The sequence below is a fragment of the Oncorhynchus kisutch genome, linkage group LG5, assembly GCF_002021735.2.
Source record: "Oncorhynchus kisutch isolate 150728-3 linkage group LG5, Okis_V2, whole genome shotgun sequence".
NCBI lineage: Eukaryota > Metazoa > Chordata > Actinopteri > Salmoniformes > Salmonidae > Oncorhynchus > Oncorhynchus kisutch.
In genome coordinates this window covers 25,330,240-25,356,516 of record NC_034178.2, presented here as the reverse complement: position 1 = coordinate 25,356,516, position 26,277 = coordinate 25,330,240, and the positions used below count along the sequence as shown (strand labels likewise).

At 44.2% G+C, this 26,277-nt stretch overlaps 1 protein-coding gene across 2 annotated transcripts; it reads left to right on the top strand.

Moving 5' to 3' along the window:
• The first annotated feature begins 1,166 nt into the window (after window positions 1–1,166).
• On the top strand, window positions 1,167–25,051 carry fam210b (family with sequence similarity 210 member B). Of its 2 annotated transcripts, XM_020482834.2 has the most exons (4): window positions 1,167–1,916; window positions 19,496–19,603; window positions 20,110–20,297; window positions 20,854–25,051. In XM_020482834.2, exons 1-4 carry the CDS (start codon window positions 1,203–1,205, stop codon window positions 21,071–21,073), a joined length of 1,230 nt encoding a protein of 409 aa, XP_020338423.1. In that variant the 5' UTR covers window positions 1,167–1,202; the 3' UTR covers window positions 21,074–25,051. The 2 variants fall into 2 exon arrangements, with proteins under 2 accessions (XP_020338423.1, XP_020338424.1); XM_020482835.2 differs by lacking the exon at window positions 19,496–19,603 and having other exon boundaries at window positions 1,176–1,916; window positions 20,854–21,929.
• Window positions 25,052–26,277: the final 1,226 nt, after the last annotated feature.

The window sequence follows — 26,277 nt, the reverse complement described above, 5'->3', positions numbered from 1 at the left end:
TCTAGCAGTCCGACGGACAAATCTGGGTTTGGTGGAGGCCAGGAGGATGCTACCTGCCCGAATGCTAGTGCCAACTGTAAAGTTTAGTGGAGGTGGAATAATGGTCTGGGGCTGTTTTTCATGGTTTGGACTAGGCCCCTTAGTTCCAGTGAAGGGAAATATTAACGCTACAGCATACAATGACATTCTAGATGATTCTGTGCTTTCAACTTTGTGGCAACAGTTTGGGGATGAGCATGACAATGCCCCCGTGCACAAAGCGAGGTCCATACAGAAATGGTTTGTCGACATCGGCTGTAGAAGAACTTGACTGGCCTGCACATTGCCCTGACCTCAACATCATCAAATATCTTTGAGATTAATTGCAATGCCGACTGCGAACCAGGCCCAATCGGCCAACATCAGTGGCTGACTTCGCTAACGCTCTTGTGGCTGAATGGAAGCAAGTCCCTGCATCAATGTTCCAACATCTACTGGGAAGCCTTCCCAGAAGAGTAGATGTTATTATAGCAGCAAAGGGGGGACAAACCAAACTCCACATTAATCCCCATGATTTTGGAATGAGACGTTCAATGAGCAGGTGTCCACATTCAATACAATAAGGTAGCACTGGCTGAAATTTGATTGCATTTGTGAGAGGAGGTGCCCCACTCTGTCTGACTCAGGTCTGAACAAATGTGACCTAGACTAATTAAGCATGCGTAGTAATTGTTAGAATTCTATTTCCCCATGGAAAAGTGATTGCTTTTGATATATATAAAAAAACGCTTTATCTGCCTCCCCAATGAAAATGACATATATTTCATGGAAAAGAGATGTTCTATGTTTATGGACAATGCACCTGCTGCCTTGCTGACAAAATGACCGAGCAGCGCAAATTACTGTTAAATTTGAGAACAATAGCGGGTCTGGGGGACTGTGACAACAATTTTGACCCCCTTGTGGCCCCCCTAAATGTAGAGTAAGCAAAAATTAGTTATGTAAAAATGATTTCAATCTTTCTTTCTTTTTTACATCTGTTATTAGACAGTGGCAACGATCATGATTATGAACATGGTATTTTGCCTGCTAATGCAGGTCTAGAACCGCCACTGTTTGAGAAGGGCACTCCTCCCTCCCCGCTTTCGACTGATAACGTGACGGGGCCTTTTTAACCCGTTCCAGCGTAAAATATCTCCCTTATTATTACAGCGTTCACCTACATGCGGGCTCGTTATTGGTGGAGCGCGATCAGAAGCGCGAGATGGACAGCAGTTGATATTGAATTTTATGAGCGTCCTCAACAAACGTTAGTTTTATTTTTAATTAATCAGTTTTACAGTCCGTGCTTTGTTTGTAGTTTGAGAGACATGTTTGTGTGTCGAGGAGCGAGGCTGTCGGCGAAGGCTTTGGAGCAGGGTTTCAACTCCACGACAGGGGCAGCGGCACAATTTAAAACGAACAGACTAACGGTAGTTGACGTTACCTGCACTTTGCCATTACGTAACATCCATGCATTCAAATGCTCCCGAGCTTTTTGTGGATATTTTGTGGCACTTTCGCCTGAAGGAAAGCGAGAAAAAAGGGAGAATGATATGTTTTCCGTCAAGAACCGGGACTCTGTTCGTTTCATTATCACGCATCAGCAACAATTAACTCGAGTAAATTATTTTTCTTTAAATCTCTCCAACAAAAGTAATGGTAAAAGCTTATTCAGCCGTACACATAACGTCACTAGCTCAACTCTTTATCGGACGAATGGAGGCCAAAGCTGGCAGAAGAAACAATACGTAGATGCACTTGAATCTGTGTTTACGTCTGGCGCCAATGTCTGCAATCATCGATTATATCCCACAATGACTGTGCAAATGAGACCTTTTTCCTCGGTTGCTGTTGCTCCCAAACTGGTGGAGGACTCGCCCGCAGATCACAAAGTGGTAAATTAAACTTTGAATGGTATTTGTTTAACCCATGTGATCGAATTTAAATGAACAAAGTTTGACCATCAATCATGCCAATGTAGTAAAGTACTAAGTGGACATTTTAGAATGTAAATCTTGGTGGGGCAAACATTATTTTGGGCGAGATGCATGCCTGCAAATCTACTACACAACACTAAACAATACCATAATTGCACTATAATGGTGAAAACGGTGCCCACAATCTGTTAGGGCCTACATAAAGCTGTCCCAACACCTTACCACCGCTACACCTGGCTATCAGAGGAGCCTTGTCTGCAGCAAAACAGATAATTCAGCCTCATTTACTGCCTTTAAAAAAAAGATAGCTGATATGGCTGACTTGCTTAAACAAATGTAATTTCTACAAACTTTGGCATAAGGGGATGACAAGCAGATAATTTCGATTAAGACATTAATGAACGACCTAGGACAGACATCGTCAATAATTATTTGTTAAACACTTTTGAAATGTACAGCAACAGAATTCAGAACATGGGCCATTCTTACAGTATTCCCCTCGTACACCAAGTCAGAACCGTAGGATAAATAAAGGGGGCATATAGGCAGACAATGGAAGTTTTTACAATGTTAAATGATAGCCTATAACCTGTTTTACAGAAATGCAAAGTCAGAACAATAGGTAAAATTAAGAGTGGTAAAGGGACTAAATTATTAGGCTGGAATACCAACAGCTTACTACACAACATACACTTAGTATTACTTTCTTGCTACAGTATACCGTGCCTTCGGAAAGTATTCAGGTCCCTTGACTTTTTTCTCAATTTGTTACATTACAGCCTTATTCTAAAATGTATTAAATTGTTTTTTCCTCATCAATCTACACACTAGGCCATAAGGACAAAGCAAAAACAGGTTTTTATCAAATGTGCACAATAAAAAAAAAAATGAAATCACATTTAAATAAGTATTCAGACACTTTACTCAGTATGTTGTTGAAGCATCTTTGGCAGCGATTACAGCCTCAAGTCTTTTGGGTATGACACTACAAGCTTGGCACACCTGTATTGGGGAGTTTCTCCCATTCTTCTCTGCAGATCCTCTCAAGCTCTTGTCATGTTAGATGTTAGATGGGGAGCGTTGCTGCACAGCTATTTTCGGGTTTAAGTCTGGGCTCTGTCTGGGCCACTCAAGGACATTCGGAGACTTGTCCCGAAGCCACTCCAGCATTGTCTTGGCTGTGTGCTAAGGGTCGTTGTCCTGTTGGAAGGTGAACCTTTCCCCCAGTTTGAGGTCTTGAGCGCTCTGGAGCAGGTTTTCATCAAGGATCTCTCTCTAATTTGCTCTGTTCATCTTTCCCTCAATCCTGAGTGAAAGATGCAGCCCCTGCCGCTGAAAAAACATTCCCACAGCATGATGCTGCCACCATGCTTCACCGTAGGGATGGTGCCAGGTTTCCTCTTGTTGGACGCTTGACATCCAGACGGGTTCAATCTTGATTTCCATAGACCAGAGAATCTTGTTTCACATGGTCAGTCTTTAGGTGCCTTTTGGAAACTCCAAGTGGGCTGTCATGTGCCTTTTACTGAGGAGTGGCTTCTGTCTAGCCACTCTACCATAAAGGCCTGATTTTGGTGGAGAGCTGCAGAGATGGTTGTCCTTCTGGATTGTTCTGTCAGTGTAACAGTATACTTTTTAAACCGTCCCCTCGCCCATACCCGGGCGCGAACCAGGGGCTCTCTGCACACATCAACAGTCACCCTCGAAGCATCGTTACCCATCGCTCCACAAAAGCCGCGGCCCTTGCAGAGCAAGGGGAACCACTACTTCAAGGTCTCAGAGCAAGTGAGGTCACCGTTTCACATCCGTTACATCAGTGACCATCACATTCTTTGTCACCTCCCTGACCAAGGCCCTTCTTCCCCGATTGCTCCGTCTGGCCGGGCATCCAGCTCTAGGAAGAGTCTTGCTGGTTCCAATCGTCTTCCATTTAAGAACGATTGAGGCCACTGTGTTTTTGAGACTTTCAATGCAGCAGACATTTTTTGGTACCCTTCCCCAGATCTGTGCCTCGACACAATCCTGTCTCGGGGGGCACTGCAGACAATTCCTTCGACCTCATGGCTTGGTTTTTGCTCTAACATGCACTGTCAACAGTGGGACCTTCTATAGACAGGTGTGCCTTTTCCAAATCATGTCCAATCTATTGAATTTACTACTGGTGGACTCCAATCAATCAAGTTTTAGAAACCTCTCAAGAATGGTTGATGGAAACCGGATGTGCTGAGCATCCATTTCTAAACCTATGTTCACTTTGTCATTATGGGGTATTGTGTGTAGATTGAAGTTTTATAAGGCTGTAACGCAACAAAATGTGGAACAAGTCAAGGGGTCTGAATACATTCCAATTGCACTGGAAGCACAAAATCAGCAGACAGCAATTGCGGAATCATGCCACAGTTGGACTGTTATATAAATTCAACAAAAGATAATTGGTTAATTTGCTCAAAGTAAAACAATCTGAATTCCTACTGTGGCTGTATTACACTTTTGCATTGGGGGCATACTTACATTGCAATGTACAGGCCGTGCTGGGGGTCATGATGCCTGTGCTGAAGGGCAAGTGGGCAGGCATCACCACAAATAACCGCTAGGACTTCTGTTAAGTTAAACCACTTCTGCCAATACCACCTGAAGTACCTTGTTTCCATAAACCATTCCATAGACTATTCTCTCTCACACACTCTCTCTCCCATTTATATATTTACATATTTTATTAGGTACACCCATGTAGTACTGGGTCGGATCTCCCTTTGCCTCCAGAACACCCTGAATTCCTCGGGCATGGATTCTATCTACAATATGTGGCGTTCAACCGTTGCTCAATTGGTATCAATGAATCAAGGTGTGCCAGGAAAACATTCCCCACACGATTACACCATCGCCACAAGCCTGTACCGTTGACACCAGGCAGGATGGGGCCATGGACTCATGCTGCTTATGCCAGATCCTGACTGCCATGACACAATCGGGCCAGGCAATGTTTTTCCACACAATTGTCCAGTGTTGGTGATCGTGTGCCACTGCAGCCGCTTCTTCTTGTTTTTTTAGCTGATAGGCGTGAAACCCGGGTCGGTCGTATGCTGCAATAACCCATCTGTGTTCAAGGACCGACATTCTGTGATGCCGTTCTGCACACAACTGTTGTACTGTGCCGCCTGCCTGTTAGCTTGCACGATTCTTGTCATTTATCCTTTGACCTCTCAACTAGCAGTTTTTAACCACACTGCTGCTGGCTGGATGTTTTTTGTTTGTCAACGCATTCTCGATAAATCCTGGGCACTCTTGTGTGTGAAAATCCCAAGATGCCGGCCATTTCGGAAATAATGGAACCGGCGCACTCGTTTTGCCCATTCTAACATTCAATCGAACAGGAACTGGATGCTTATTTGCCTGCTTCATATACAGTTGAAGTCGGAAGTGTACATACACTTACAGGCTGACTACACCGCTCGCGTTGCATGCACGAGCTTTGCAAAATAAATTTAAAAAACTATATTATTCAATTATTGCACCCACACTGCTCGCACACGCCAACGAGCGTCTGCGTTACCAAGGGCTAAAATAGAAGTCCGTTCTATTTCTGACGTAGATTGGGCTGAAAGTCCTGCCTTTCCCATCTCCTCATTGGTTTATAGAAGCATGTACCCACGTGCCATTTCCTCATTGGTTATACCCACATGGGTGACTGAAAGACGAATGAGGTCGGTGGCGGAAATGCACCTAATTTATGAAAGTTGCCAATCGCAATATAAAGTCCATAGAAGAAAAAGCCTGGAAGGAGGAGAGATGACTAGAAACGATACGGTTGTACATTTTATGTGTGGATTAATTGTCAGAGTAGAGGACCTTGTGCATTTCACGTAAAATAACAACTCAATGTTAATATCCCAGGACAAATTAGCTAGCAACAGCAAGCTATCTAAATAGGACAAATTAGCTAGCAAGTGCAAGCTAGCTAGCTAAATTGCCATACATGTTAAATGCTTTTCGAACCTGTCCCCAAATTAATGTAATCGGTTCAGAGTTTATTTTTTATATTGTAACCTGCGTTTGGTGTCGGGTGACAAAATACATGTATGCACAGTCACGCACGTGCGGTTTGGGTTCTGGGTTAGGTTGGAATCATTAAAACTAGTTTTTAAACCACTCCACAAATTTCTTGTTCACAAACTAGTTTTGGCAAGTCGGTTAGGACATCTACTTTGTGCGTGACACAAGTATTTTGTCCAACAATTTGTTTATAGACAGCTTATTTCACTTATAATTCACTGTATCACAATTCATTTGGGTCAGAAGTTTACATACACTAAGTTGACTTTGCCTTTAAACAGCTTGGAAAATTCCAGAAAATGATGTCATGGCTTTAGAAGCTTCTGATAGGCTAATTGACATAATTTGAGTCAATTGGAGGTGTACCTGTGGATGTATTTCAAGGCCTACCTTCAAACTCGGTACCTCTTTGCTTGACATCATGGGAAAATCTAAAGAAATCAGCCAAGACCTCAGAAAAGATATTTAGACCTCCACAAGTCTGGATCATCCTTGGGAGCAATTTCCAAATGCCTGAAGGTGCCACGTTCATCTGTACAAAAAGTAGGACACAAGTATAAACATCATGGGACCACGCTGCCGTCGTATCGCTCAGGAAGGAGATGTGTTCTGTCTCCTAGAGATGAACGTACTTTGGTGTGAAAAGTGCAAATCAATCCCAAAACAACAGCAAAGGCCTTTGTGAAGATGCTGGAGGAAACCGGTACAAATGTGTCTATATCCACAGTAAAACAAGTCCTATATCGACATAACCTGAAAGGCCGCTCAGCAAGGAAGAAGCCAGACTACAGTTTGCAACTGCACATTGGGACGAAGAGCGTACTTTTTGGAGAAATGTCCTCTGGTCTGACTAAGCTAAATTTGAACTGTTTGGCCATAGTGACCATTGTTATGTTTGGAGGAAAAAGTGGGACGCTTGCAAGACGAAGAACACCATCCCAACCATGAAGCACGGTGGTGGCAGATTCATGTTGTGGGGGTGCTTTTCTGCAGGAGGGACTGGTGCACTTCACAAAATAGATGGCATCATGAGGAAGGGAAATTGTGGATATATTGAAGCAACATCTCATGACATCAGTTAGGAAGTTAACCTTTTTGGGATAGGGGGCAGCATTTTCACTTTTGGATGAATAGCATTCCGAGTGAACTGCCTCCTACTCTGTCCCAGATGCTATAATATGCATATTATTATTAGTATTGGATAGAAAGCACTCTGAAGTTTCTAAAACAGTTTGAAGGATGTCTGTGAGTATAACAGAACTCATATGGCAGGCGAAAACCTGAGATAAATCCAACCAGGAAGTGGGACATCTGAGGTTTGTAGTTTTTCAAAGCTTGACCTACCGAGTACACATTGAGATATGGATGAGCTTGAACTTCCTCAGGCTTCCACTAGATGTCAACCATCTTTAAAACTTGAATGAGGATTCTACTATAAAGGAGGGGCTCATGAGACCTCTTTGAGTCAGTGGTATGGCAGAGAGCCTTGGTCTCATGACGTGCGCTACCGACAGAGTTACCTCGCGTTCCAGTGCTTTTTCTGAAGACAAAGGAATTCTCCGGTTGGAACATTATTGATGTCAATCCTAACGATTGATTCCATACATCGTTTGACATGTTTCTAAAGGACTGTAATGGAACCTTTCTAGTTTTTGTCTGGATGAAATGCTCGCACCTCATGAAGATGGATTACTGGGCTGAACACGCTAACAACAAGTGGCTATTTGGACATAAATGATGGAACTTTATGGAACAAATCAGTCATTTATTGTCGAACCTGGATTCCTGGGAGTGCCTCCTGATGATCATCAAAGGTAAGTGAATATTTATGGTGTTGTTTCTAACTTTGTGTATTCCAAAATGGCGGCTATTCCTCTGGCTGTTTTGGGTATTGAGCGACGTTCTCAGATTATGCTTTCCGTAAAGTTTAAAAAAAAATCTGACACAGCGGTTGCATTAAGGAGAAGTCTATCTTTAATTCTGTGAATAACACTAGTATCTTTTATCAATGTTTATTATTAGTATTTCTGCAAAATCACTGGATGTTTTGGAATCAAAACATCACTGCACGTAAGGCGCCAATGTAAACTGAGATTTTGGGATATAGATATGCACATAATCGAACAAAACATACATGTATTGTGTAACATGTCATATGAGTGTCATCTGATGAAGATCATCAAAGGTTAGTGATTACTTATCTATTTTTCTGCTTTTTGTGGCTCCTACCTTTGGCTGGAAAAATGGCTGTGTTTTTTCGACTTGGTGGTGATCTAACGTATGTTGTGCTTTAGCTGTAAAGCATTTTTAAAATCAGACACGATGGGTAGATTAAGATGTTTATCTTTCATTTGCTTTTTTTTGCTTTTTTGTTAATGTGTGAAAGTTACATATTTCTAAAAGATATTTTGGAATCTTGCGCGGTTGCCTTTTCAGCGGTATGTTGTTCCGCTAGCGGAACCCCTGCGCTAGAAAGGTTAAAGCTTGGCCGCAAATGTGTCTTCCAGATGGACAATGACCCCAAGCATACTTCCAAAGTTGTGTTAAAATGTCTTAAAGACAACAAAGTCAAGGTATTGGAGTGGCCATCACAAAGCCCTGACCTCTAGCCTATAGAAAACTTGTGGGCAGAACTGACAAAGCGTGTGCGAGCAAGTAGGCCTACAAATTTGACTCAGTTACACCAGCTCTGTCAGGAGGAATGGGCCAAAAATCGCCCAAGTTATTGTGGGAAGCTTGTGGAAGGCTACGTTTGACCCAAGTTAACTTCTTAAGGTATAGGGAAGCTTGCGTCTCACTTGGCCAAGAGCCAGGGAAAATGCATCGCGGCAAATTCAAGTAAAATGATATAAAAATCAAACTTTCATTAAATCACACATGTAAGATATGAAATTAAAGCTACACTCGTTGTGAATCCAGCCAACATGTCAGGTTTTAAAAAGGCTTTTCGGCGAAAGCATAAGAAGCTACTTTCTGATGATAGCACAACAGTAAACAAAGTAGAGAGTAGCATATTTCAACCCTGCATGCGCTACACAAAACGCAGAAATAAAATACACTGCTCAAACAAATAAAGGGAACACTAAAATAACACATCCTAGATCTGAATGAATTAAATATTCTTATTAAATACTTTTTTTCTTTACATAGTTAAATGTGCTGACAAGAAAATCACACAGAAATTATCAATGGAAATCAAATTTATCAACCCATTAGATTTGGAGTCACTCAAAATTAAAGTGGAAAATCACACTACAGGCTGATCCAACTTTGATGTAATGTCCTTAAAACAAGTCAAAATGAGGCTCAGTAGTGTGTGTGACCTCCACGTGCCTGTATGACCTCCCTACACCGCCTGGGCATGCTCCTGATGAGGTGGCGGATGGTCTCCTGAGGGATCTCCTCCCAGACCTGGACTAAAGCATCCGCCAACTCCTGGACAGTCTGTGGCGCAACGTGGCGTTGGTGGATGGAGCGAGACATGATGTCCCAGATGTGCTCAATTGGATTCAGGTCTGGGGAACGCCGGGCCAGTCCATAGCATCAATGCCTTCCTCTTGCAGGAACTGCTGACACACTCCAGCCACATGAGCCGCATTGTCTTGCATTAGGAGGAACCCAGGGCCAACCGCACCAGCATATGGTCTCATAAGGGGTCTGAGGATCTCATCTCGGTACCTAATGGCAGTCAGGCTACCTCTGGCGAGCACATGGAGGGCTGTGCGGCCCCCCAACGAAATGCCACCCCATACCATGACTGACCCACCTCCAAACCGATCATGCTGGAGGATGTTGCAGGCAGCAGAACGTTCTCCACGGCGTCTCCAGACTCTGTCACGTCTGTCACATGTGCTCAGTGTGAACCTGCTTTCATCTGTGAAGAGCACAGGGTGCCAGTGGCGAATTTGCCAATCTTGGTGTTCTCTTGCAAATGCCAAACGTCCTGCACGGTGTTGGGCTGTAAGCACAACCACCACCTGTGGATGTTGGGCCCTCATACCACCCTCATGGAGTCTGTTTCTGACCGTTTGAGCAGACACATGCACATTTGTGGCCTGCTGGAGGTCATTTTGCAGGGCTCTGGCAGTGCTCCTCCTGCTCCTCCTTGCACAAAGGCAGAGGTAGCGGTCCTGCTGCTGGGTTGTTGCCCTCCTACGGCCTCCTCCACGTCTCCTGATGTACTGGCCTGTCTCCTGGTAGCGCCTCCATGCTCTGGACACTACGCTGACAGACACCGTAAACCTTCTTGCCACAGCTCGCATTGATGTGCCATCCTGGATGAGCTGCACTACCTGAGCCACTTGTGTGGGTTGTAGACTCCGTCTCATGCTACCACTAGAGTGAAAGCACCGCCAGCATTCAAAAGTGACCAAAACATCAGCCAGGAAGCATAGGAACTGAGAAGTTGTCTGTGGTCACCACCTGCAGAACCACTCCTTTATTGGGGGTGTCTTGCTAATTGTCTATAATTTCCACCTGTTGTCTATTCCATTTGCACAACAGCATGTGAAATGTATTGTCAATCAGTGTTGCTTCCTAGGTGGACAGTTTGATTTCACAGAAGTGTGATTGACTTGGTGTTACATTGTGTTTTTTAAGTGTTCCCTTTATTTTTTTAAGCAGTGTATACAATATGCCTTACCTTTGACAAGCTTCTTTTATTGGCACTCCAATATGTCCCATAAACATGACAATTGGTCCTTTTGTTCGATAAATTCCGTCCATATATATCCAAAATGTCAATTTTTTGGGGGCCCGTTTGATAGAAAAACACAGCTTGTAATTTGTGCCTATAAACTTTTCCAAAATATTTCAAATTACTTTTGTAATACAACTTCAGGTATTTTTAAACGTTAATAATCAATCAAATTGTAGACGGGTCTATCTGTGTTCAATACAGGAAGACAACAAACCAAGAAGAAGATGTTAAACAATTTAAAGGCAATGCTACCAAATACCAATTGAGTGTATGTAAACTTCTGACCCACTGGGAAGGTGATGAAAGAAAAAAAAGCTGAAATAAATAATTCTAACTATTATTCTGACGTTTCACATTCTTAAAATGAAGTGGTGATCCTATCTGACCTAAAACAGTGAATTTTTACTGGGATTAAATGTCAGGAATTGTGAAAAACTGAGTTTAAATGCATTTGGCTAAGGTGTATGTGAACTTCTGACTTCAAATGTACAGTCGTGGCCAAAAGTTTTGAATGACACATTCATTTTCACAAAGTTTGCTGCTTCAGTGTCTTTAGATATTTTTGTCAGATGTTACTATGGAATACTGAAGTATAATTACAAGCATTTCATAAGTGTCAAAGGCTTTTATTGACAATTACATGAAGTTGATGCAAAGAGTCAATATTTGTAGTGTTGACCCTTCTTTTTCAAGACCTCTGCAATCCGCCCTGGCATACTGTCAATTAACTTCTGGGCCACATCCTGACTGATGGCAGCCTATTCTTGCACAATCAATGCTTGGTGTTTGTCAGAATCTGTGGGTTTTTGTTTGTCCAGCTGCCTCTTGAGGATTGACCACAAGTTCTCAATGGGATTAAGGTCTGGGGTGTTTCCTGGCCATGGACCCAACATATCGATGTTTTGTTCCCCGAGCCACTTAGTTATCGCTTTTGTCTTATGTCAAGGTGCTCTATGATACTGGAAAAGGCATTGTTCATCACCAAACTGTTCCTGGATGGTTGAGAGAAGTTGCTCTAGGAGGATGTGTTGGTACCATTCTTTATTCATGGCTGCATTCTTAGGCAAAATTGTGAGTGAGCTCACTCCCTGGGTTGAGAAGCAATAATGGTCTCAGGATGCTTTACTGTTGGCATGACACAGGACTCAGGGTAGCGCTCACCTTGTCTTCTCCGGACAAGCTTTTTTCCGGATGCCCAAACAACCGGAAAGGGGATTCAGCAGAGAAAATGACTTTACCCCAGTCCTCAGCAGTCCAATCCCTGTACCTTTTGCAGAATATCAGTCTGTCCCTGATGTTTTTCCTGGAGAGAAAAGTGGCTTCTTTGCTGCCCTTCTTGACACCAGGCCATCCTCCAAAATTCTTCACCTCACCATGTGTGCAGATGCACTCACAACTGCCTACTGCCATTCCTGAGCAAGCTCTGTACTGGTGGTGCACCGATTCCGCAGCTGAATTAACTTTAGGAGACAGTTCTGGCGCTTGCTTGACTTTCTTGGTTGCCCTGAAGCCTTCTTCACAACATTTGAACCGCTCTCCTTGAAGTTCTTGATGATCCGATATTTGGTTGATTTAGGTGCAATCTTACCTGGCAGCAATATCCTTGCCTGTGAAGCCCTTTTTGTGCAAAGCACTGATGACAGCGCGTGTTTCCTTGCAGGTAACCATGGTTGACAGAGGAACAACACTGATTCTAAGCACCACCCTCCTTTTGAAGATTCCAGTTAGTTATTCAAACTCAATCAGTATAACAGTGATCTCCAGCCTTGTCCTCGTCAACACTCACACCTGTGTCTCTTCTCGCTCTCTCTCTCTTCTCGCTCTCTCTCTTCTCGCTCTCTCTCTCTTCGCTCTCTCTCTCTTCTCGCTCTCTCTCTCTTCTCGCTCTCTCTCTCTTCTCGCTCTCTCTCTCTTCTCGCTCTCTCTCTCTTCTCGCTCTCTCTCTCTTCTCGCTCTCTCGCTCTTCTCGCTCTCTCGCTCTTCTCGCTCTCTCGCTCTTCTCGCTCTCTCGCTCTTCTCGCTCTCTCTCTCTCTCTCTTCTCGCTCTCTCTCTCTCTCTTCTCGCGCTCTCTCTCTCTCTTCTCGCGCTCTCTCTCTCTCTTCTCGCGCTCTCTCTCTCTCTTCTCGCGCTCTCTCTCTCTTCTCGCGCTCTCTCTCTCTTCTCGCGCTCTCTCTCTCTCTTCTCGCGCTCTCTCTTCTCGCGCTCTCTCTCCTCGTGCTCTCTCTCTCTTCTCGCGCTCTCTCTCTCTCTTCTCGCGCTCTCTCTCTCTCTTCTCGCGCTCTCTCTCTCTCTTCTCTCGCTCTCTCTCTCTCTTCTCTCGCTCTCTCTCTCTCTTCTCTCGCTCTCTCTCTCTCTTCTCGCGCTCTCTCTCTCTTCTCGCGCTCTCTCTCTCTTCTCGCGCTCTCTCTCTCTTCTCGCGCTCTCTCTCTCTTCTCGCGCTCTCTCTCTCTTCTCGCGCTCTCTCTCTCTTCTCGCGCTCTCTCTCTCTTCTCTCTCTCTTCTCGCGCTCTCTCTCTCTCTTCTCGCGCTCTCTCTCTCTCTTCTCGCGCTCTCTCTCTCTCTTCTCGCGCTCTCTCTCTCTCTTCTCGCGCTCTCTCTCTCTCTTCTCGCGCTCTCTCTCTCTCTTCTCGCGCTCTCTCTCTCTCTTCTCGCGCTCTCTCTCTCTCTTCTCGCGCTCTCTCTCTCTCTTCTCGCGCTCTCTCTCTCTCTTCTCGCGCTCTCTCTCTCTCTTCTCGCGCTCTCTCTCTCTCTTCTCGCGCTCTCTCTCTCTCTTCTCGCGCTCTCTCTCTCTCTTCTCGCGCTCTCTCTCTCTCTTCTCGCGCTCTCTCTCTCTTCTCGCGCTCTCTCTCTCTCTTCTCGCGCTCTCTCTCTCTCTTCTCGCGCTCTCTCGCTCTCTTCTCGCGCTCTCTCGCTCTCTTCTCGCGCTCTCTCGCTCTCTTCTCGCGCTCTCTCGCTCTCTTCTCGCGCTCTCTCGCTCTCTTCTGCGCTCTCTCGCTCTCTTCTCGCGCTCGCTCTCTCTCTTCTCGCGCTCGCTCTCTCTCTTCTCGCGCTCGCTCTCTCTCTTCTCGCGCTCGCTCTCTCTCTTCTCGCGCTCGCTCTCTCTCTTCTCGCGCTCGCTCTCTCTCTTCTCGCGCTCGCTCTCTCTCTTCTCGCGCTCGCTCTCTCTCTCCTCGCGCTCGCTCTCTCTCTCTTCTCGCGCTCGCTCTCTCTCTCTCTCTTCTCGCGCTCTCTCTCTCTCTTCTCGCGCTCTCTCTTCTCGCGCTCTCTCTCCTCGTGCTCTCTCTCTCTTCTCGCGCTCTCTCTCTCTCTTCTCGCGCTCTCTCTCTCTCTTCTCGCGCTCTCTCTCTCTCTTCTCTCGCTCTCTCTCTCTCTTCTCTCGCTCTCTCTCTCTCTTCTCTCGCTCTCTCTCTCTCTTCTCGCGCTCTCTCTCTCTTCTCGCGCTCTCTCTCTCTTCTCGCGCTCTCTCTCTCTTCTCGCGCTCTCTCTCTCTCTTCTCGCGCTCTCTCTCTCTCTTCTCGCGCTCTCTCTCTCTCTTCTCGCGCTCTCTCTCTCTCTTCTCGCGCTCTCTCTCTCTCTTCTCGCGCTCTCTCTCTCTCTTCTCGCGCTCTCTCTCTCTCTTCTCGCGCTCTCTCTCTCTCTTCTCGCGCTCTCTCTCTCTCTTCTCGCGCTCTCTCTCTCTCTTCTCGCGCTCTCTCTCTCTCTTCTCGCGCTCTCTCTCTCTCTTCTCGCGCTCTCTCTCTCTCTTCTCGCGCTCTCTCTCTCTCTTCTCGCGCTCTCTCTCTCTCTTCTCGCGCTCTCTCTCTCTCTTCTCGCGCTCTCTCTCTCTCTTCTCGCGCTCTCTCTCTCTCTTCTCGCGCTCTCTCTCTCTCTTCTCGCGCTCTCTCTCTCTCTTCTCGCGCTCTCTCTCTCTCTTCTCGCGCTCTCTCTCTCTCTTCTCGCGCTCTCTCTCTCTTCTCGCGCTCTCTCTCTCTTCTCGCGCTCTCTCGCTCTCTTCTCGCGCTCTCTCGCTCTCTTCTCGCGCTCTCTCGCTCTCTTCTCGCGCTCTCTCGCTCTCTTCTCGCGCTCTCTCGCTCTCTTCTCGCGCTCTCTCGCTCTCTTCTCGCGCTCGCTCTCTCTCTTCTCGCGCTCGCTCTCTCTCTTCTCGCGCTCGCTCTCTCTCTTCTCGCGCTCGCTCTCTCTCTTCTCGCGCTCGCTCTCTCTCTTCTCGCGCTCGCTCTCTCTCTTCTCGCGCTCGCTCTCTCTCTTCTCGCGCTCGCTCTCTCTCTCCTCGCGCTCGCTCTCTCTCTCTTCTCGCGCTCGCTCTCTCTCTCTCTCTTCTCGCGCTCGCTCTCTCTTCTCGCGCTCGCTCTCTCTCTCTCTCTTCTCGCGCTCGCTCTCTCTTCTCGCGCTCGCTCGCTCTCTCTTCTCGCGCTCTCGCTCTCTCTTCTCGCGCTCTCTCTCTCTCTTCTCGCGCTCTCTCTCTCTCTTCTCGCGCTCTCTCTCTTCTGGCGCTCTCTCTCTTCTCGCGCTCTCTCTCTTCTGGCGCTCTCTCTCTTCTCGCGCGCTCTCTCTCTTCTCGCGCGCTCTCTCTCTTCTCGCGCGCTCTCTCTCTCCTCGCTCTCTCTCCTCGCTCTCTCTTCTCGCGCTCTCTCTCCTCGCTCTCTCTTCTCGCGCTCTCTCTCCTCGCTCTCTCTTCTCGCGCTCTCTCTTCTCGCGCTCGCTCGCTCTCTCTCTCTCTCTCTCTCTTCTCGCGCTCGCTCTCTCTCTCTTCTCGCGCTCTCTCTCTTCTCTCTTCTCGCGCTCTCTCTCTTCTCGCGCTCGCTCTCTCTCTCTTCTCGTGCTCGCTCTCTCTCTTCTCGCTCTCTCTCTTCTCGCGCTCGCTCGCTCTCTCTCTCTCTCTCTTCTCACGCTCGCTCTCTCTCTCTTCTCGCGCTCTCTTCTCGCGCTCTCTCTCTTCTCTCTTCTCGCGCTCTCTCTCTTCTCGCGCGCTCTCTCTTCTCGCGCGCTCTCTCTTCTCGCGCGCTCTCTCTTCTCGCGCGCTCTCTCTCTTCTCGCGCGCTCTCTCTCTTCTCGCGCGCTCTCTCTCTCTTCTCGCCCCCCTCCCTCCAGTTAATGTCAATTTAATGTCAATGTCAAATTTGGTGAGTCCAATCATAGATGTCTGTTTCACAAGTTTGGACAGTACAGGAAAAGGAAAAAGGAAAAGTAGAGGATATGTCAGTACAATACACAGTTTATTACAGTAAAACACACTAGAGTATAGTACAGTATAATTTACTGTCCTGAACTCTGCCATGCTCTACTTTACTGTGCTGTACTGTGTGTGATGTCCAAACTTGTGAAACAAGTCTATGATTGGTACAGATTTGGTCCGGGGACCAACCTAATTTGGTCTTGTTTGGGTGCCGAGTTCATTTGAAAAAGAGCCAGTGTGTAGAATAATACCCGAACATGCAAAGGAGGTTTTTACGTTTGTATACCTCTTCAGGAAACATCACCTGAAGAGGATGGCATTCATAATTGTTTTTCTGTATAGATCATAGAACCACGATGCTATTCTGTTACCATGTGTTAGTTCACTTACTGTAGCTCAATAACTCAATGTGTCATATCATAGGTGACACCCAATGTACCCTCTAAGCTGCATGCGCGCTCAGTAGCCCCAAGACTGCCGTGCAGAAATATCAGCCCACAGAGAGAAGCATGTGGCGGAAGAATCAGAATTAGTTAGGTAACATAGATAATTAAGATGTCTTATCTGCATATGTTATTGTTATTTGAATGTATCCCTTTGGACTCTGGTGTTTGCAGTTGCAATGCCTCCCTCAGCTGGGGCTCAGTCACTTGGGGCCCAGAGATGGGAGAGGTCAGGCTTGTTTTTCACATGTCCCTGGTGCTATGCAGAATATCAGAAAGAGAAGACGACAGGAGGGAACATTGTCTTCATATGTGAATGTGTCTTTACCTATTCTAAAACCATCTGAAGGGATGTTCTGATTAATGGGGAACCAATTACTTGTCTCCACAATGTCTGTGCGCCAGTCACTCCCTACTTTGGCTTTGGGGAAGAGATCAGGTTTGAGACCAGATGTGTGGGGTAGTGTCTGGAACCATTCATTGTATGTCACATCTGATGTTGCACTTATCTTGTGATAGTGTATGACCTGACCTAGAGGCTCACTCCCCTCAGTGAGCTTGTCCAGGCATGTGGTCATGAAGGGGTTTTACTTGAAATGGGAGTATCTGGAGCTGACAATGGATTCATGCCATAGAATGAGTTTGTGTTTTTGTGCTGTGAAGTACCAGGAATGAGATCGGAGTCTCGTATTAGGGGCCAAGCTGAACGATAAGAACAGAATTTGTAGCAAATGCTATCTTGCTGCGGGATATTCCTTTCTCATCTATCAAGTCTCACCTTGTGACCCGTTCTACACATCTGTTTGTTATGTTGACTAGGGGGTGGTGGATCTTTGCTATTAAAGATTTTAGTAGCCTTTGTGTCATGGCCCTCAACGAACCATCTGAGGGTGGTTCGTCGACCAGCCATCACTATTGCAGTGCTCGCACTAATAAAGATTCAGTTTAAGTATAACTCTGACTTGTGTGATAAGTTTGTCTCTCCTCATTTGATAATACAGAAATTAACCACCACAAGCACGAGATTGAATTCACCAACCGTCGACTGGTCGATCGCCAAGGAATTCCTAGTCGATCGCCAAACATTTCTGTAAAAAAACAACGATAAAGCCTTGGTTTCTGGGATAATGGTGTTGATGTGAGCCATGACCAGCCTTTCAAAGAATTTCATGGCTACAGACGTGAGTGTGAGTGCTACGGGTCGGTAGTCATTTAGGCAGGTTACCTTCGTGTTCTTGGGCACAGGGACTATGAAACATGTTGGTATTACAGACTCAGACAGGGAGAGTTTGAAAATGTCAGTGAAGACACTTGCCAGTTGGTCAGCGAATGCTTGGAGTACATGTCCTGGTTATCAATCTGGCCCTGCGGCCTTGTGAATGTTGACCTGTTTAAAGGTCTTACTCATGCCAGCTGCGGAGAGCGTGATCACACAGTCATCCTGAACAGGGATTAGCCACTGGTCGCCTTGGTCCTCACAAGGCACCCTGATCTTTTGCCTCGAAATCTAAGTTTCCTTCTCCAGCGAATCACGGGCATTGTGGCCTGGTCGGGTGTCAACAGTATATCCCTCGCGTCCGACTCATTGAAGAAAAACTCTTCGTTCAGTTTGAGGTGAGCAATCCCAGTTCTCATGTTTAGAAGCTCTTTTCAGTCACTATGTCTATCCTATAATACCTCTGTATTCCATGCCAATAATACAGATTGACGCTCTACTGTCCCTACTATATGTAATCTTTGTAAGTGTGTGTGTGTGTGTGTTCTCCCCATGCCCTGCATGCCGCTGTACATGTAATTATCCTACAGATAATGTGTCTAATCTCCCCTCCTATTTATCTGAGTGTGTCTGTGGCCCAGGGTCACAGACAAAGAGTAATCACAGCCCTGCGTCATGTCTCGTGAGTGGAGCACCAGCTCTCGCTCTCTCACTCTCGTTCTCTCTTTCTTCCCCCCCAGTAGATTACATGAATAACACAACACTTTTCCAGGCAGACTCCATCTAATTAGCTGACTCAGTAGTACACTGATTCAGTATTCAATAGTTTGCAGTACCCTTGAATGAGGAGTGTGTCCAGGCTCGGTCAGGACCCCCAGGTTTAATGAATGGTTGGGAAGGATGTTGTGGTTTTGTTATTCAACATATTGGCTATGTATGATACATATACAGTTGTAGTCTGAAGTTTACCTTAGCCAAATACATTTAAACTTTTTCATAATTCCTGACATTTAATCCTAGTAAAAATTCCCTGTCTTAGGTCAGTTAGGATCACCACTTTATTTTAAGAATGTGAAATATCAGAATAATAGTTGACAGAATGATTTATTTCAGCCTTTCTTTCTTTCATCACATTCCCAGTGGGTCAGCAGTTTACATACACTCAATTAGTATTTGGTAGCATTGCCTTCAAATAGTTTAACTTGGGTCAAACGTTTCTGGTAGCCTTCCACAAGCTTCCCACAATAAGTTGGGAGAATTATGGCCCATTCCCCCTGACAGCTGGTGTAACTGAGTCAGGTTTGTAGGCCTCCTTGCTCGCACACGCTTTTTCAGTTCTGCCCACAAATGTAATATAGGATTGAGGTCGGGGCTTTGTGATGGCCACTCCAATAACTTGACTTTCTTGTCCTTAAGCCATTTTGCCACAACTTTGGAAGTATGCTTGGGGTCATTGTCCATTTGGAAGACCCATTTGTGACTAAGCTTTAACTTTCTGACTGATGTCTTGAGATGTTTCTTCAATATATCCACATAATTTTCCTCCCTCATGATGCTATTTTGTGAAGTGCACCAGTCCGTCCTATGGCCAAACATTTCTATTTCTGTTTCATCAGACCAGAGGACATTTCTCCAAAAAGTACGATCTTTGTCCCCAGTTGCAAACCGTAGTCTGGCTTTTTTATGGTGGTTTTGGAGCAGTGGCTTCTTCCTTGCTGAGCGGCCTTTCAGGTTATGTCGATATAGGGCTTGTTATACTGTGGATATAGATACTTTTGTACCGTTTTCCTCCAGCATCTTCACAAGGTCCTTTGCTGTTGTTCTGGGATTGATTTGCACTTTTCGCACCAAAGTATGTTCATCTCTAGGAGACAGAACGCGTTTCCTTCCTGAGTGTTATGACGGCTGCGTGGTCCCATGGTGTTTATGCTTGCATACTATTGTTTGTACAGATGAACGTGGTATCTTCAGGCATTTGGAAATTGCTCCCAAGGATGAACCAAACTTCTGGAGGTCTACAATTTCCCATGATGTCAAGCAAAGAGGCTCTGAGTTTGAAGGTAGGCCTTGAAATACATCCACAGGTACACCTCCAATTGACTCAAATTATGTCAATTAGCCTATTAGAAGCTTCTAATGCCATTACATAATTTTTGGGAATTTTCCAAGCTGTTTAAATAAACAGCCAACTTAATGTATGTAAACTTCCCACCCACTGGAATTGTGATACAGTGAAATAATCTGTATGTAAACAATTGTTGGAAAAATGTATTGTGTCATGCACGAAGTAGATGTCCTATCCGACTTGCCGAAACTATAGTTTGTTAACAAGAAATTTGTGGAGTGGTTGAAAAACAAGTTTTAATGACTCCAACCTAAGTGTTTGTAAACTTCTGACTTCAACTGTACATTTCATTAATACTTTTGGAATTGAACTTTTATATGTATTACCAGTATTGATCTTCCTTGTCCAGGGCTCACTTGAAAACTTGTAAATCTCAATGTGACTTCCCTGAGTTTAATTAAAGGATAAACACAAAATTATATCTCTCTCTGACCCGACCAGGACCAGACTCCAAAGCAGGCCTCAGCCAAAGGCCCTGAGGAGCCCGAGGTACCGGAGCCTGAGGAGGACAATCCTAGCAAGACCCAGCAGCTGAAGAAGATCTTTAAGGTGTACGGAGCTGTAGGAGTCTCCTTCCACATATGCATGTCCCTCATGTCTCTGGGCATGTTCTACCTCGCTGTGTCCAGGTACTGTATGTTGCAAGACTTCAGCAGTATTTGTTACATATACAAAAACATTACATTTGTCTTCCTAGTTGACATGGCTTGATTGACAGTAGGCTGAATACCAGAGGGATTGAGTCCAGATTATCAGCCAACTCACAGATCTCCCTTTATTGCTGTAATGGCTCTTGGATTCAACGCCCTCCTGGCCCGCCCAGTGCTACAGTTCACTAACACACCGCATAATTGTTGTGGGAGAGACATGGGGACATTATGAAATGGCACCATGTTCCCTATAGTGCTCTGTTAGTACATTGCAGTGCACCATGTAGGGAATAGGGAGCCATTTTAGACGTAGTTAGAAGATAAGTGTAGAGCAGCATTCTAATGGGATGAACCATTAGAAACAGGTTTGATACATTTTATTACTTAATAGTTTGTCTTCATGAAGGCTTTCAATTATCTGCGTCTTTGAGGTACAAGTTAGCAAGATCCTACAATTGCTTTGAGAACCATGTTGAAATCCTGTCGAATGCTAAAGTTATATGGCTCCCTCTGGTATGTGTGTTCCTCTCCACAGTGGGATCGACATGGCTGCTATCCTGTACAAGATAGGATTCAGTGAATCTCTGGTTCAGTCCAAGTTGGCGGCGGGTACCAGTACGTTTGTCCTGGCGTACGCCATCCACAAGCTGTTTGCTCCGCTCCGTATCAGCATCACTGTGATATCAGTGCCTCTTCTTGTACGATACCTCCGAAAGAGTGGCCTCTTCAAGACACCCAACTCACCTACACACTGAGTGGCTGAGACCCCAACCTCCACTAACTTTGATAACTGAGACTTTCCAAATATGACCATTACCATTTCTGGAATCAAGAGGGAATAGTGTGACAAATTCTTCCAACCATCCCTAGAATTTCTGCAGGAGATAAAAACAGAACCAACCGAGGCTGACTTTTAACCCACCTGTAGATCAGTGGCGGTCTGTGCCGTTTAAGATGAGGGAGGATGATTTTAAAAATGTATTTCTTATGAGCATGGCCTTATTTCTATTGCAGCATTTTGGATGACTGTCATTCATATTTCATTCACCCAGTTCAATGTAACAGTGATGGGTTTAGGCTACTACAATATACTAAAAATGTCCCTGTACCCATCATGAGATTACTACAACCTATCTTATGAGAAGTTTACATTGTGAACTTTCATCAAGATAATTTTTTGTAATCAAGGTGAGACTGTAATACATTCATACTGCCGTGAACTCTCGTGCCTGCATCTAGCTGATCTAGGGTGTAATCATTAGTCAAACAGTTGCAAACGAGAGTTTCTATTGGACAAATTCAGGTATGTTTATCCCCATTCCATTTAAGAAATGTTTTTCAACAGAATCGGTGGAATGAATACACCCCTGATCACACGCAAACACAATTCACTTTCATAGCAGCCATATAAAAACGGCAATATCACTTTGCTCATTGTATAGTTTTCACACCCCTTTACTTTTTCCTCATTTTGTTACGTTACAGCCTTCTAAAATGGATAAATTATTTTTTGCCTCGTCAATCTACACACACTATGCCATAATGACAAAGCAAAAGCAGGTTTTTAGATTTTTTTTTTTGCAAATGTATTAAAAATAAAAAAACTGATCACATTTACATAAGTATTCAGACTCTTTACTCAGTACTTTGTTGAAGCACCTTTGGCAGAGATTACCGTCTCGAGTCTTCTTGGGTATGACCACTATTTTCAGGTCTCCAGAGATGTTCGATCAGGTTTAAGTCCGGTTTCTGTCTGGACCACTCAAGGACATTCAGAGACTTCTCTTGACGCCACTCCTGCGTTGTCTTGGCTGTGTGCTTAGGGTCACTGTCCTGTTGGAAGGTGAACCTTCGCCCCAGTCTGACATCTGTCGTGGAAATTCTAATCAATAATGAGGAGAGACAGGGTCAATCACCAATCAGGATATTACTTTATTCAAAATGTATTAATAGGGAAAATATAGAGCAATAACGATGGCTGATCTTTGGGGGTTGGGTTGAGGGTTAGGATTTGTATTAAAAAGAAATCTGCTGTAAAGATGTGCTCATTGTGTGGAAACCAGGTTCTGGCCCCTAAAACAAGGATCCTCTCATAATTATCCATACCCGAACCCTGATACCTCCCTGCACAGAAACAGCAACTCAGTCCGAGACATGACCATCATAAATCAGTTGCTAGAGTTAAATTTCAGAAGTGCCTTTTGCCTAACTCCAAGTGGGCTGTCATGTGCCTTTTACTGAGGAGTGGCTTCCGTCTGGCCACTCTACCATAAAAGCCTGAGTGCTGCAGAGATGGTTGTCCTTCTGGAAGGTTCTCCCATCTCCACAGGGGACCTCTGGAGCTCTGTCAGAGTGAACATCAGGTTCTTGGTCACCTCTCTGACCAAGGCCCTTCTCCCCCGATTGCTCAGTTTGGCCGGGCAGCCAGCTCTATGAAGAGTCTTGGTGGTTCCAAACTTCTTCCATTTAATAATGATTGAGGCCGCTGTGTTCTTAGGGACCTTCAATGCTGCAGAATTGTTTGGTACCCTTCCTCAGATCTGTGCATTGATACAATCCTGTCTCGGAGCTATACGGACAATTACTTTTGACCTAATGTCTTGGTTTTTGCTCTGACATGCACTGTCAAATGTGGGACAAAATCTTGTCCAATCAATTGAAACTACCACAGGTGGACTCTAATCAAGATGTATAAACATCTCAACGATGATCAATTGAATCAGGATGCACTTGAGCTCAATTTTGAGTCTCATAGCAAAGTGTTTTAAATACTTGTGAATGCATTCTAAAAACCTGTTTTTGCTTTGTCATTATGGGGTATTGTGTGAAATAAATATATATAATCAATTTTAGAATAACATGCTGACTAGACTAATTGATTTTGTCCACCCACACCAGATGCAATCAGGTCACGCAGGTTGAAATATCTAATTAAACTATGAACCAATTATATACATTTTGGGACAGGTCGAAAAACATTTAACATTTTATGGCAATTTAGCTAACTACCTTGCTGTTGCTAGCAAATATGTACTGAGATATAAACATTGGGTTGTTATTTTACCTGAAATGCACAAGGTCCTCTACTCCGACAATGAATCCACAGATTAAACTGTAAACTGAATTTGTTTCTAGTCATCTCTCCGTCCTTCAGTCTTCTTTTTCTTCAAACTTTATATGGCAGTTGGCAACCAACTTTAAGGTGCATTACCTCAACCAACTGAATTCTGGACATCACCCACGTGGGTATATGCACCTAAAAACCAATGAGGAGATGGGAGAGGCAGGTCTTGCAGCGTGTTGAGCGTCACAAATAGAACCAAGTTCTACTTCAACGCCTGGCTACGCAGACGCTCGTAAGCAGTGTGGATGCAATGATTGTATAACATGTATGTGTACATTTATGGTGAGCATGTAAGGCTGTAATGTAACAAAATGTGTAAAAAGTCAAGGGGTCTGAATACTTTCCGAATGCGGTGTGTATATAATTCCTTCTCAAACTACCTATGCGCTCTCCTCCTCTCACCTGTTCACTTCAGTGCACAACACAGCTGCCTGTGACCAGGCAAAAAAATAAAACTTGCCAAACCTTCATATCATGACCGCTAACCACTACACACAGCCTACATTGTTGTCATGTAATAGTAAACCTACCTACTAGAACTAACGTGTTATTCAACCCGCTAGCTACAATCATGCAGTTCAGTCAGAAAGCAGTTTAGCAGTTACACCGGTGGGACCCTGTGGCAATAAATGAATAAAAACAAAATCTTACTTTAACTTGGAAGAGTTCCAGTGTTGGATAGCCATAGCCAGCTAGCTAACGTAGCATCCATTTCTGTTTGAGTAGGCTAAACTGGCTAGCTGCATTCATCTAGCTAAGTGAATGTTTAAAATAATACAACCAAATATAGCTAACTCTTTCTCTCTCTTGCTTCTCCTTCATTTTTTAAGATAAGAATTTGCTCAAACTGTTCAACTCTTGTCTTTCTCTACTCACCACATTATATGCACTGCAGTAGCTTATGCTTTCAGTACTAGATTTATTCTCTGATCCTTTGATTGGGTGGACATGTCAGTTCATGCTGCAAGAGCTCTGATAGGTTGAAGGACACCTTCCGGAAGTCGTCATAATCACTGTGTAAGTCTATGGAAGGGGGTGAGAGACATGAGCCTCCTAGGTTTTGCATTGAAGTCAATATAACCAGAGAAGGACAGATGCTAGCTGTCGTCTGGCTACACCATGATGCCACCCTACAGAGTGCTGCTGAGGGTATTGTAGACCATTGCAAAACTGTGTATTAATTAATTGTTTGGTGACAAATATATTTAGCATAGTTTTATGTAAAACGGTTAACTTTGTTTCATTATTTGTATTTTGATTAAATTCTTTGCGGATGCTCCTCCCCTTACTCCGAGGAGCCTCCACTGCTGTAAATATCCATATTTGTTTTCCTTTACAAACTAAAGTACAGTAGTTGGTCCTCAATATATGTTTTAAGATTCTATGCAGTTGTCATTGTGTTTTCAGGCCATTGTGTTTCACCTTAGCTCCTGCTTCCTTTTTTTGTAACAGAAGTAAGTAAAGCGCCATGTCTGTCTGAATTATTGGAACAAAATATGAAAGAAAGAAATATGAATTCACTGTTACAGGTTTATCATTTATTTTATAAATACAAATTGAGTTGAAATTCATCCACTCATGACCATAAATAAAAAGACAACAAAAGGGCCATCTGTCTTAGATATATTTATTTACAATCATATTGAACCAGTGGGACCAGATGAAGTTTGATTATCACTGACTGAATGATACTAGAATCTATTCTAAACCCTACCTTGAAGTTCAGAATGTTCTGAAGGTTCTAATGAATGGTCTAAATATTTTTTAGGAATAGGAGTTGTGGACACAGGTTGGTTGGGTCAGTCAGCATCTCTTTGTGCTGTGAAGGTTCTCGACAGGGAAGGTTTGTAAAAAAAGCTGATCACTCACCTCCACTGACTGGTCTTACTGTTAGTTGAGTAGCCATGTTCTTTTCTGTTCCTAGTGCTAGGTGAATTAATCAGCAGAAATATTTAGGTTACCTTCTCTTAACTCTCCCCCTTGTCATTTAGCCTGGAAATGCATATGCTCTGTTAAACAGCAAACCAGTTTGGGTTCCAGTTTGTAATTAGCTAAGCAGTACTGTTGTGTCCAATGCAAGTTCTTGTCCTATATGAAGTAAGGATTTACTGGGATATTTGTAGCCTTCCATAGAATTATATGTGAAATATTTTTTTGAATTGATTGGAGTACTATGTTTTTCTATGTTTGGTTTTTATTGCAGTACAGTGCATGTTGTCATAAACATTTTATTCTGACTGTAAGTAGCTCTGGATAAGAGTCTGCTAAAGGACAGACATGTAATAAAAACATTGTCAAGAAATACAGCCATGATTATAATATGCATGATATATGGCTGCTCTTAAATGAAAGCATGTGCCCACAGTCAAATACCACCAAGAGCCACGCAGTGGCGCTCCTGAACTACAAATCATTCTGTTTCCGTCCTTTATGGATGCAATGATGGTACTATCAAGAGCTTTACACAGCGAACAGCATTTATTAAAACCTCATTCATTTAACCAAGACTGTTCAAATAGCCTCCAGAGCTGCAACCTGTTTAAAAAGAAACTTTTCTCATAAAAATGCCCTTAAATATCTTCTTTTTATAAAATATATACTTCATTCATGTCAATGGCCCTGTACATATTCAGCTTGCACATGCACAACAGTTGTGATTACCACAGATAATGTTGATGACTTTGTCTGCACAAACATTTTAAAAAAATTTGCAGGCTTCTTCTGCTCAACCCTAAAACATTTTGGTTATATCCCCTGTTCTACCAGGTCAGGTCTTCAGGAGGTTCTCACACTATTGCTTCCCCTTAAGGTTTCATAGGTCAGGGGAAAAGGGAA